At 54.7% G+C, this 12,254-nt stretch overlaps 2 protein-coding genes across 3 annotated transcripts in view; both read right to left on the bottom strand.

Annotated features, from left to right (window-relative positions):
- GBA (glucosylceramidase beta) overlaps positions 1-12,254 on the bottom strand; it is a 55,736-nt gene that overhangs the window by 30,613 nt on the left and 12,869 nt on the right. The gene's annotated exons all lie outside the window — the stretch shown is intronic.
- Positions 720-8,116, bottom strand: LOC116269767 (thrombospondin-3-like). Of its 2 annotated transcripts, none has more exons than XM_031653515.1 (18): positions 7,999-8,116; positions 7,869-7,913; positions 7,588-7,736; positions 7,031-7,171; positions 6,727-6,804; positions 6,187-6,339; positions 5,864-5,974; positions 5,667-5,774; positions 5,221-5,380; positions 4,765-4,883; positions 4,576-4,628; positions 3,514-3,707; positions 3,157-3,335; positions 3,000-3,048; positions 2,583-2,779; positions 2,170-2,342; positions 1,113-1,252; positions 720-1,028 (listed from the first exon to the last, which is right to left on the bottom strand). In XM_031653515.1, the coding sequence occupies exons 3-18, from the start codon at positions 7,675-7,677 to the stop codon at positions 970-972; spliced, it is 2,004 nt and encodes a 667-aa protein (XP_031509375.1). In that variant the 5' UTR covers positions 7,678-7,736; positions 7,869-7,913; positions 7,999-8,116; the 3' UTR covers positions 720-969. The 2 variants fall into 2 exon arrangements, with proteins under 2 accessions (XP_031509375.1, XP_031509364.1); XM_031653504.1 differs by having other exon boundaries at positions 7,862-7,913; positions 7,999-8,075.

Genomic DNA, 12,254 nt, shown 5'->3' on the forward strand with positions numbered 1-12,254 from the left:
CTCAACTCCCGGCATTACCAGGCAACAGCCATTCAGTTCGGTTGCTGGGACACGCGTCACCATGGCGACGGCTCCGCGCCGGGCAGTCTGAGTACTTAAAGAGCAAGCGCGCGCAACGCCCGGGCGTCGGAAAGCGGCCTTCCGGGACTCCGCAAACTCCCGTTCTTCTTCCCCCCTCCCCCTTACCATTCCCTTTGCCTTGTGGGCGCCAAGTCTCTCTGGCCTCCAAGGTGAACCCAACTCCCAACTCCCCAGCGCGCCCCGGGTTCCCGGGTCGGGCCGGCTTCAGGCGGTGGGGAGCGGGATCCCGGGCCCCGGGCGGGCGGGAGGGACGGGACGCGGTGCAGTGTTGTTCTTTCCCCCGCCAATATTGCACTCGTCCCGGCCTCCGGCCCCCCCGGCCCCCCGGCCTCCCCCCTACCCCTAGCGGGGCAGCCCCCGCCCTCCTGGCTCTCCATCCCGGCGGATCTTTGATAGACTGGAGTGTCGCCGCTGCCACCGTGAGTAAGTGGGGCTGGGAGGACTTCGGGCATCCTCCGACAGGCACCCTATCCTTCACTTAACTCCATCCAGCACCTCCCCAACCCGCACCCCCAAATCAGTCAAACTTCCCCTAGATCCCTAACTTCCCCCCTCCCAGGCTTTCTCTTCTACTCCCCGATTCCTTCCACTTCCCCACCCTATCTCGGAAAATTCCTAAAATAAGCAGTTGCACTGGCTTAGAAAACAACCAGAACTTTATGGCAATGTGCTGTCATCTTTCCTGGGGTTAGTGCCTGAGTAATACCCCTTGAAAACTCATCCCCTGAAGAGTGGGGCGACCACCCCTCTGGAACAGAACTCCTTTTGGGTGCCAGAGAAGGGTCTGTGGTTGGCTGAGGGGCTGTAGCTTAGACCTCAGGGTCTCCAGGGTGGATCCCAAGGCCAAAGGGTCTAAAATTCTGAATTCTGAATCCGGTGGCCTCCTCCTCACACCCTTCCCTGGAGCAGCTGCCTCCGGAATGGCTCAAAGTCCTCAGGCACTGTGTCTGAAGGGGAAATAAGTAAAGTCAGAGGATGTGGCTCTCCCATAAGGCATGAAGGATCAGGTTCATCTCAATCAGTCACCTCACCATTGCATCGATACTGGAGATTGGACCAAATGATGTTTTCTTGGGAAAAGCAGAATACACCAAGACGCCCCCCTCGCATGGATGTGTCAATAATCACCCCAGAATCCGCCACAAGCTGGGGTCCCTCATAGAGCTTCACCCTGTCCAGGATTCCAGGATAGGAGTGTCCATTGGTGCTAGGGTGCCAGTGGGCACTCTGCCACCATGCCTGGGGCCTTGCTTTTCCCCAGCCCCCCTTGAGCTCACCAGGCCTGAGAGAGAAGGGAGGGAGGGAAAGGGAGGCAGGAAGGAGAGGGAAGGGGGGTGCTTTTCTCAGGCCTGGGGCCCCAGCTCTTTGTCCAGCTCCTTTTGCATCTCAAAGCACCAGCCGCATTCCAAGCGAGGATTGGGTTGCCATGACGATAAGCACAATGGGCTGGGGGGTGAAGTCACCCGCTTCCCAGGCTCTAGTCCACCCCCTTTTATCCCCTGTCCTGGCACCCCACAGCCCCAGGCACCTTAAAGGGGAACCAACCCAGGTTCCTGGATTCTGGGCTCTTGGCCATGGAAAGTCCAGCCTCTAAGCAGACCCATTTCCCCTCCCTTCCTGTTCATCCCCACCAACTAGGGCTACTTGTTGGAGAGGAATGCAAAGTTGTGAACAAAGTGCTGAACCGAGGCCTGTGAAGTCAGGGCCTTGGTTTTCTCTTCTGTAAATGATGATCCCTTCCAGGTCAGATGATCCTTATCCAGGTTGATAAGACAGATTCCAGGCCATACCAACTAAGGGACCAGATGTGATGTGCCCCTCCACAGATTGGCCTGGGTTTGGAGGCTTCTGGAGAACTGTAAAGGGCATCTAACCCAATGCCCTCATTTTACAGAGGGGAAAATAGGTCATGGAGGAGGAGTGACTTCACCAACATCACTCATAGGTGCTTGTGTCCGTGGTGAGAAAGGGAGATGGAGAGAAGTGGCTGCAGTCCCCACCCATGGAGAGGTCACTGGTGAGTCCCAGCTAAAGAGGAAGGACAGGCCCAGCCTGAGTCCCACAGGTGGGCTCAGCCCCTCTCCTTACCGAATGTAGCCAACTTGAGGCCGGTGCAGAAGCTGCCAGCGATAGGAGGTCTTGTCCCGCCAGCCCACATTTCGTGGGTCCGTCCACAGTAGTCGCACCTGATCAGGGGTGTGGCCAGTATGCCACAGGGCATTTCGGAGGTGCTCACCTGGGCCAGACACTGATGTCACTGCCTGGGAGACATTGGCAAAGACAGTGGGTCAACTGCAGAACTGGAGTGAGGGGAGACAACAGGTTGGTAAGTGCAGGTGGGAAAGGGAGTCAAGGCGGTCATGAAAATGCCCCACAGAGCTGGCTCTAAGCCAGATGTCTGGGTAAGAGGGTTCCCAGTCAAGCAGTGGGGGAGGCCCTGGGGCTGCAGAGGAGAGCTTTGGGAAAGGGCCCTGGGTTGGGGAATCTGAGCAGCTGGGGACCTTGAGCTGCAGCCCGGGCTGGGCAACCGCCCGAAAGGGTGTAGCCTGCCAGTAGGTCTGCTCAGTCTGCTTCCACATGACTACGTAGAAGCGGCCACTGTCTTGATAACTGAAGAGAAAGCCTGCGTAGTCATCGTCAGTCACTGTGTTCACATGGAAGGTGCCTTCAAAGTCCACACCATTGAAGGCCGTGTATCCTGGGGTGGGGGTGGGATAAAGGTCAGGGGCAGCAAAGCTACTGGTGGCCCATCATGGGGTGAAGTTGGGAAAGGATGCCTGCTGTGTGTGTGGCCAGCTTGTGCCACTGCCTTCTCTCTCACCACTTTGCCCATTCTCCCTGTCTGTTTCCTCCCCTACCCTCTGCCCCTATAGGATTCCTCCATTTGGAAGTGATTGAACTATATATCCCTTACATACCAACTGCCAAGCCAGGGTCACTGTTCATGGTCTGAACGATTTCCATGCCCTGGGGTTGTATAGTAAAGAAAAAGCTGTGATGCAGGTGTGCTATCCCTCCCAGGCCCCCTGCCCCAGTAGCCCTGATAGCACCTGCCCAGCCCACTGCCCCGAGTACCTGGTTGAGCACAACCCAGTTTGGGTCAATCTGAGCATCACCCTCAGGATCCAGGACGACGGTCTGATAGGCCCGAAAATCCGTAAGCGTTACCTCTGCACTTTCGGGACACACATCCAGGGGGTCGACCACAGCATCATTGTCAAAGTCATCCTCACACACATCACCAACGCCATTGCCTGGGCAGAGTGAGGCTGGGTGCTCAGGAAGGCCCTGGCCACTGCCATTAGGCAACAATACCACCTGTTGGGCCTTGCATTCCTGACTTCTTTCCCCACCTTACCGTTCCTCACTTCCCAACGGGGCTTGCTGCCTCCAGCTGGGCAAAGGCAACATGCTCTGGGTCCCCAGGCTTACCATCTGAGTCCTTCTGATTGGGATTGGGTACCAGGCGGCAGTTATCAGGACCAGGAGGCACGTAATCTGGGATGCCATCATTGTCATCATCCCCATCACACTCATCTCCAAGTCCATCGTTGTCTGAGTCCAGCTGGGAGCTATTTGGCAGCTGTGGGCAGTTGTCCTTGGTGTCCTGATGCCCATCCCCATCACTAATCAGAAGAACAGGTACCAAATAAAGGCTTTAAAGGTACTCCTTGTCCTTCCCCTTGCTTCTGCCTGGGAGCCTCTGGAGTCTACTCTCCATACAATCAGACCTCTGGCAGTCAGTTTTCCGAGGTGAAGGTCCAGCAGTAGGAATGGAGGGATGACTATAAGAATGACTTCCTGCTCAATAGCGATAGAGAATTAAGGCTAAATCATAGAAGGAATTTAGAATATACTATGGCCCGGGCACAGTGGCTCACGCCTGTATTCCCAGGACTTTGGGAAGCCAAGGTGGGCAGATCACCTGACTTCAGGAGTTCGAGACCAGCCTGGCCAACACAACGAAACCCTGTCTCTACTGAAAAAAAAAATTAGCCGAGCTTGGTAGCACGCGCTTGTAATCCCAGCTACTCAGGAGGCTGAGGCAGGGAAATCACTTGAACCCTGGAGGCAGAGGTTGCAGTAAGCCGATACCACATCACTGCACTCCAGCTTGGGTGGCAGAGTGAGACTCCATCTCAAAAAAAATAGGAGGCTGGGTGCGGTGGCTCACACCTGTAATCCCAGCACTTTGGAAGGCTGAGGCAGGCGGATCACGAGGTCACGAGATCGAGACCATTCTGGTTAACACAGTGAAACCCCATCTCTACTAAAAACACAAAAAATTAGCCATGTGTGGTGGTGGCCAATTGTAGTCCCAGCTACTCGGGAGGCTGAGGCAGGAGAATGGCGTGAACCCAGGAGGCGGAGCTTGCAGTGAGCCGAGATCGTGCCACTGCACTCCAGCCTGGGCAGCAGAGCAAGACTCCGTCTCAAAAAAAAAAAAAAAAAAAAAAAAAAGAAATACCTTGCATCTCTTGATCAAGACCTTACCTGTCTTCATTGGTATCACAGACATCCCCCACCAAGTCGCTGTCTACATCTGTCTGAGAGAGAGGGACCTGTTCTCACCATCTCCTCTTTATAACTCTGAAGAGGGTGATCTGACCACTTCCCATCCAAAGGGCTGGGGCTTCATCCATCAGTACTCTCATCCCTCCCGTCCTTACCATCCCCCTGTACCTGGGTAGGATTGCTCATTTCAGGACAGCTGTCGCAAGCATCTCCCACCCCGTCCTCATCCCTGTCTGTCTGTAGTGGGTTGGGGACTTTAGGGCAATTGTCCAATCCATTGGGGATGCCTAGAAGACATGGGTGGCACAAGGTTGTTACTAGAACACGCTGTACTCTCCCTCCTAGGTTGGTGAAAGTCCTGAACTTTGTCTCCCCACCTAGAGGACAACTGGTCAGGAAATCTGCCTGTTTCTTGTCTTACCTTCTAGTCCACACTCTGCCCAACGCTACGCCCTGCCTCACATTCCCATTGACATCTGCTGCAGGTAGTCTCTCCTCACCCAGGCCAGCATCCACAAGCCTGCCTCCCCAGTTCACAGAGATGTCCTAGCTTCCCTTCTTCATCCCTACCTGATCCAAATTCTTACAGGTCCCCCAGCCACCCCTTCAGCCCCAGGCCTGCACCATCCCCATCCACGTCGTTGTCACAGGCATCTCCTTCCCCATTGCCATCTGTGTCCTTCTGGTCATTGTTGGGAACGTTGGGGCAATTGTCACAGGCATCACCAAATGAATCTGTATCTGAGTTCTGTTGGTCTTTGTTGGGGAACAGCCGGCAGTTGTCCTGGGCAGAGGGGTGGGAGGGGAAGGGTCAGGTCTCCCCTAAATCACTTGTCATCTTGCACCTACTTTGTCACTGTATCCTTTTCTAAGATCACACCCTTGTGATGGACAAACTGCTCAGCACAGTCCCACCCACCCAGCCTCCTTGTCCTGGGCACGAGGTTTTTGCCTCTCTGATTTGGAGTATTGAGCCCTTCCTAGAGAGCTGCCAAATGAGGTAAGAGAGGCACTGAGAGGACAGGAGGAGAGGAGAGGAGCTCCAAGGGGCAGGGCAATCTGGGAGTCACCTCAACATTCTTGATCCCATCCCCATCAGCATCGTCATCACACTGGTCCCCCACACCATCATTATCAGCATCTTCCTGCCCAGAGTTGGGTGTCAAAAGGCAGTTGTCCTAAAGTTCAGGGGAAGAGAATGGATGAGTTCTGGCCTGACCCAGCCTGGGCTCCCCACTACACCCCCTCACCCGCCTGCTCCCTGCACCTGTTTGCAGTGTTTGTTGTTGTCCATGCAGGGCAGTGCTTGGTCTGGATAGCCATCGATGTCTGTGTCAGTCCCACATACGTTCCCATTCCCAGCCCAGCCCACGTTACACTAGGGCAACACAAAGGGTAGGAGCTAGCAGTTTGGTCTGGCTCCCCTCCTCCCTCTATTTTCCCTGCTTCAGGTTCTGTTCTCCCCACCCACCAGTTCCTGGGCTCAGGCCCACCTCTCTCCTGTGAAGGCCTGCAACCCAGGCCCTAAACATAGCCCTACCCCTTTCCCCAGACTCTCCCTTTTCCTTCCATGTCTGAAGCCTAGCTTACCTGGCAGGACACTGCACCATTGCGTTCAAAGAGACAATGAGCATGGATGTGGCAGGGACTGTGGGCTGGGCTGTGGCAGGTCCGGGCTGGGAGGCAGCCCTGGCTCTGGTTGCCCAGGAAACCCAGGCGGCAGGGACCACACTTGAAAGAGCCCTAAGAGTGGAGAGGCAGCATCTTAGGAACGAGGGTGAGCCCACCAGGCACCCAGGACCAGCACTGCCCCACCTGCGGGGTGTGGGCTGGGCACTCGGCTATGCCAGGCATATCAGTATCTCCTTTAGGTTCTCATGACAGCCTTTCAGGGTGGATAATAGCCTTGGTTTTCAGATGAGGAAGCTGAGGCTCAGAAAAGTTAAATAACCTGCCAAAGAGCTAGCAAGAGGCAAATCAGTATTCCAAACCAAGTCCATGTGAACACCTAATCTGTGTAGTGTCCTGGGGAGGAGGAAAGGCAGCAGGAAATTTGAAGGTAAGAAGGGGAAAGGGTTGGGGTTTTACCATTCCCACCACCCCAGAATACACTCAGGGTATTCAGCTCACCACAGTGTTGGTGCAGATGGAGTTTGGGTCACAGCCACCATTGTTGCCATCGTTGCATTCATCGATGTCATTGCAGACCTGAAGGGGCAGACTTTGGGTGGAACCAGACCTATGGTGGGTCTCCTCAGATACAGCAGAGGACACTGGTATGGCCTTATCTGTGAACATCAACATTAAGCCCAGACCCAAAGCCGATGCAAAGCCATCCATGTCCCATTCATCACAAGGGTCCCATGTCTAACCCAGAAGCCCCTGGCCTCTACAAGGCCAAGATCCCTTGTCCACACACACTACCCAGTCTGACCTGTTTGCTGGCCCGGGCATAGTCAATGCCCACACCAGACACCTGTGTGCCCTTGTACCCTCGAGGACAGGCCTCACAGTGGAAGCCGGGCATGGTGTTGATGCAGCTGGAGCCCGGGAAACAGGGGTCGGCGTGAACACACTGGGGAACAAATGAGAAGGCAGAGGTCAGGCCACCCTCTGGGAAACTCAAGCCCCTGCCTGTGATCCATGAACCATTGCTCCAGGGCTCCCCTTTGTGCAGCTCTCCCCCCCACACAACTGCCTTGTGCTCCTGGTCCCCACCCTGCTTCCCTCGGGGTTCCCTCTCTCCCTCCCCATGCGCCTGGTCGCCATCTCAAGCCTCCCCTGCAGTTTCCCCAGCTCCTTCCCTGTGTGGCCTTCAGTCTTTGCCCTAGGCCTTCTGTCTCTCCCATCTTGCATTTCTCTTCTTGCCTCTGACCTCTCCTAAACTCCAAATTCTTCTCCTCTGGACCAGCATTTATCCCACCCTCTTGGGCTCCTCCTGACATCCTCACCCCAGTTTTCTGTACCCTTCTGGGCTCTGCCCTCCCCCACCTCATTGATGTCACTGCAGTGGGTGCCGTTGCCCTGTAGGCCGGGGGGACAGGGCCCACAGCGGTAGCCTGGGTACTCGTACACTTCCATGCAGTCCACGCCTCGGAAGCAGGGATTGGGGCTGCAGTGGGAACGCTGCTCATGGAAGCCTGAGGGGTGGACACAGTCAGAGCTACCCGGTGGTCACTATTTAAGCCACGAGAAGGGAAAGCCAAAGCCATTGGGTGGGGAACGTGGCACTATCATCTGGAGCCTCCCCTGCTCTCCCACTCACCGCACACCTGACACTCCATAATGGTGTTTCGGATCAGGGACATTTCCTTCACCTGGAGAAGGATGGGAAGGAGTCAGCACTTGACATCTGCCACCCCACCCCAGAATCAGTGCCACCCTTCACCGGCCCACCCAAACCTGGTCTCGTATATCATCCCGCAGCTCCACCAGGATCTGGTTGAAGAGGGTGAGTTGGGTGACCAGCGCCTTGGTCTGCTCCCCTGTCAGGACCCAGGGTGTGAGGGGCTCAGTACTGGAGCACCAGTCCTGGGCCCTCCATGGGCAATAAGCCGGCACATGCCACGGCTGCCCACCTCTGCCTTTAAACCTACTACATTCCTGACTGAAGAGGACTTAGTTTCAGGCAGCTGCCAGAGCCTGGGGCCTCCTCCCCCGTCCCTGCTTCCGCTTCAGTGTGGCCTACTCACCTAGAATGGAGTGCAGTGCATTGGTCACTGGAGAGGAGAAGAAAACATAGTCAGAGGGGTGAGGTGAAGTGAAAAGAGGCCTGGCTGGTGAGGAGGAAGAAGGAAGGTGAGGACAGGGACAGGGCTGGAGCCCCAGAATAAAGATGGGGTGCTGGATACTGGGAGGGTAGAGCTGGCAGACAAGCAGTGCCAGCTCCTTCCACAGGGCAAAAGGCCCTCTAAGGGAGTTGCTTCACAGGAAGTCAAAACCCAAATCCTCCTGGTTCCTAGGCATGGTAGTGGCAGAAGGGATGGGCCCAAAGCAGGGCCAGGGCCCCAGTACACCCATTCCCTTCTTTTTTCTTTTTTCTTTTTTTTTTTTTTGAGACGGAGTCTCGCTCTGTCGCCCAGGCTGGAGTGCAGTGGCCGGATCTCGGCTCACTGCAAGCTCCGCCTCCCGGATTCCCGCCATTCTCCTGCCTCAGCCTCCCAAGTAGCTGGGACTATAGGCGCCCGCCACCTCGCCCGGCTATTTTTTTGTATTTTTTAGTAGAGACGGGGTTTCACCGTGTTAGCCAGGATGGTCTCGATCTCCTGACCTCGTGATCCGCCCGCCCCGCCTCCCAAAGTGCTGGGATTACAGGCTTGAGTCATCGGCTGCTTCTGCCTTTTTTTTCTTTTTGAGACAGAGTCTTGCTCTGTTGCCCAGGCTAGAATGCAGTGGTAACGATCTCAGCTCACCACAACTCCTCCACCTCCTCGGGTTCAAGCGACTCTCCTGCCTCTACTCTCCAAGTAACTGGACCACAGGCACCCACCACCATGCCCAGCCACACTTTTTGTATTTTAGTAGAGATGAGGTTTCACCATGTTGGCCAGGCTGGTCTTGAACTCCGACCTTGAGTGATCAGCCCACCTCGCCCCCTGTGGTTTCACCACACCCAGCCATCCCATTCCCTCTTTTCAAGAGCCTCCTCAAGTATTTGGGGGAGGTTTTATTTAGGTGAGAGCTTCTGAACATCCCCATCAGAGAGAGCAGGCAGATGGGCAATACCAGAGAAATTGCTAGTGACAGCTGCCAGTGGGAACTATAAAGACTCCTCGAGACCGTCGCGGCACAGTGGCTCACGCCTATAACCCGCACTTTGAGAGGCCAAGGTAGGTGGATCACTTGGAGATTAGGTACCGAGATCAGCCTGGCCAATGTGGTGAAAACCCCATCTCTACTAAAATACAAAAATTAGCCGGGTATGGTGTGGGCTTCGTACCCCAGCTACTTGGGGAGGCTGGAGGCAGGAGAATCACTTAAACCCGTGAGGTGGAGATTGCAGTGACCCAGATTGCACCACTGCACTCCAGCCTGGGCAACAGAACAAGACTCATCTCCAAAAAAAAATACTGAGACCAGTATCTCTTGGTCAGTCAAGACCAAGCAATTAACTACTCCTCTCTCACCGCTTTTTTTTTCTGGGATAGTTGTATTGGAGATTGTGGGAGTCAGGTAAAGATTTAAATAACAGGGTTAAAACCCTAGGAATGGGTGAGCCAAAGGGAATGGGTTTTACTGGGAGAGGGAGGTCAAGAAGACAGGAGTCACTAAAGGCCACAGGGACCCATGGTCCAATGTCAGCAAACAAGTCTCTCTGTAGGTTACCTGCACCTGTGGGATGGACTCGTCTCCCCTTTGAATGGGACACTCACTCAGGGCTCTACCCTCGGGCCATGGACCCACCCAGAATAATTTTCTAGATTCCACAAGCCCTGGGGGGATAGCAGCAGAGTAGGTGGGAAGGTCTACCAACCCCTTCCCCCAACTGGCAAATTCTATTTCCACAGAACTCAGAGGCTCCCTCCTCGCCCACCTGCATCCTCAAATATGCTTTCTGTCCAGTCCTAATCTCCAGCCCACGACTCCCCTGCTGGAGGAATGGGGGGCCAGGGAAGGCTCCGTACAAGTTGGTCACCCAGTTTGCAGTCCACATAGAGATGCAGAGCAGGGCTGGGTCTGAGGACCCCGAGTCGCAGGAGAACTGTGTGTGCACCACCGCCAGCCTGCTTGCTGTGTGTTCAATGCATGCGGACTTTACATCCTCCTCACAGTATCAGCAGACCAGTACTGCCCAGGAGGGGAGACTGGCATGGGTGCTGGTCCCCTTCCCCTGCCTCCCGGTAGCTGAGCCTTGGATCAACTCTGCTGATACCACATCTCTAGGGCCCCCATCCCCTAATTTACCATGTAGCTGTCAACACTTTGTATGTAATAGGTACACAATAAATAAGTTTTGAAATTGGTTTAGAGGCCAGCACAGTGACTCACACCCGTAATCCCAGCACTTTAGGGGGCCAAGGTGGCAGATTGATCACTTGAGGTCAGGAGTTCGAACAACCATCAACATGGTGAAACCCTATTTCTACCAAAAAAATACAAAAGTTTGCCAGGCTGGTGGTAGGCACCAGTCTCAGCTACTCAGGAGGCTAAGATAGAATTGCTTGAACCCTTGTGAGGTGGAGGGTTGCAGGAGCTGAGAGATTGTACCACCGCACTCCAGCCTAGGTAACAAAGCCGACCGCTGGAAAAATAATTGGTTTTAGAGACAAATACTTTAGTATTCATTGGTATCAGATGACTCGACCCCTCTCCTATGGTGACAGCTGGTCTCTAGGCCACTGAACTGTTCCAGGGATCTGGAAAAGACCTTATACCAATCGCTGAGGCACAGAGACAGTCTCACCTCCCTCCAAGCATCCCTAAGTACAACCTCCCATCCCTACAAATATCAGGACTCAAGCCTCACCCTGTTTGGTACATGGCCTCTTAAAGCACCTTGTAGGCACCCCACACCAGGCTTCCCCCTGATGTCTGGGCACAGCCTGATGGGGACCTTGGTCCCCAGTGGAGGCCAAGGAGAATGAGGAAGCACTCTGTAAGTAGGGATGAGGATAATGCTTTAAAAGTAGGTCACCATTGCAGGAGTGGCATGCCCACCAGTCACCTTTTGTTGATCTTTGGTTTTGCTGAATAGAGCCTCCCAGCCATCGCGGTTGTCTTGGCGCAGAATAGAGGCCAAAGAGGACACCACCCTCTGCTTGGGGGCAGGCTGGAAGGTGGACAAGAGGTAGATGGTTCCAGCAGTGAGCAGGGCTGGAAACCGATCTTCTGCCACAGCTACCATCTGGTCGGTGACTCCCACAGTCAGCAGGTCAATTACTGGTCAGGCAGGTTAATAAGGTTAGAGAATGGGATAAAATGCTAAGGCATGCCCTCCCCTGACTAATATTTCCCCATTCCCATCACCAGGCAGCGTTAATCACCTCAAAATTCAACCCTTGATTACGCGAAAGTGGTCAGACCTGTAATCCCAGCACTTTGGGAGGCTGAGGCAGGTGGGATCGCCTAAGGTCAGGAGTTTGAGACCAGCCTGACCAACATGGTGAACCCCTGCCTCTACTAAAAATACAAAACAACAATGTTCACCGGAATGGTGGCAGGTGCCTGTAATCCCAGCTACTCAGAGGCTGGGGCAGGAGACTGCTTGAACTCAGAGGCGGAGGTTGCAGTGAGTCGAGACGCGCCACTGCACTCCAGCCTGGGCAACAAGAGTGAAACTCGCCTCAAAAACAAAACAAAACAAAACCTCAACTCTTTGTTGCCTCAGAAGACAGGAGCCACAGGCCTTCTCTTTCCCCATTATTGCCTATTACCACCTTCTGGGAACTGCAGGTTTGAGGCTCACTTTGAAACACAAACAGCACCCCACAATTTGAGATGCCCCCACCAGGTGGCGCAAAGGAGATGCTGTGCTGATCCCCCTCAGGAAAGTGGCACCTGGTTCCCACAACGCAGAAACGGGAGGCAGTTTCTCTTTTCCATTCTGGGAGTCTGGCCTGTTCCACACCCTAGTTCTCCTTCCATCCTAGGGGCACAGCACACCTGCTCTGGGATAAGAACATTGCCCACTGAGGGCTCCCTGACCTCCCACCATCTGG

This window comes from Papio anubis, chromosome 1, assembly GCF_008728515.1.
Source record: "Papio anubis isolate 15944 chromosome 1, Panubis1.0, whole genome shotgun sequence".
NCBI classification, from domain to species: Eukaryota; Metazoa; Chordata; class Mammalia; order Primates; family Cercopithecidae; genus Papio; species Papio anubis.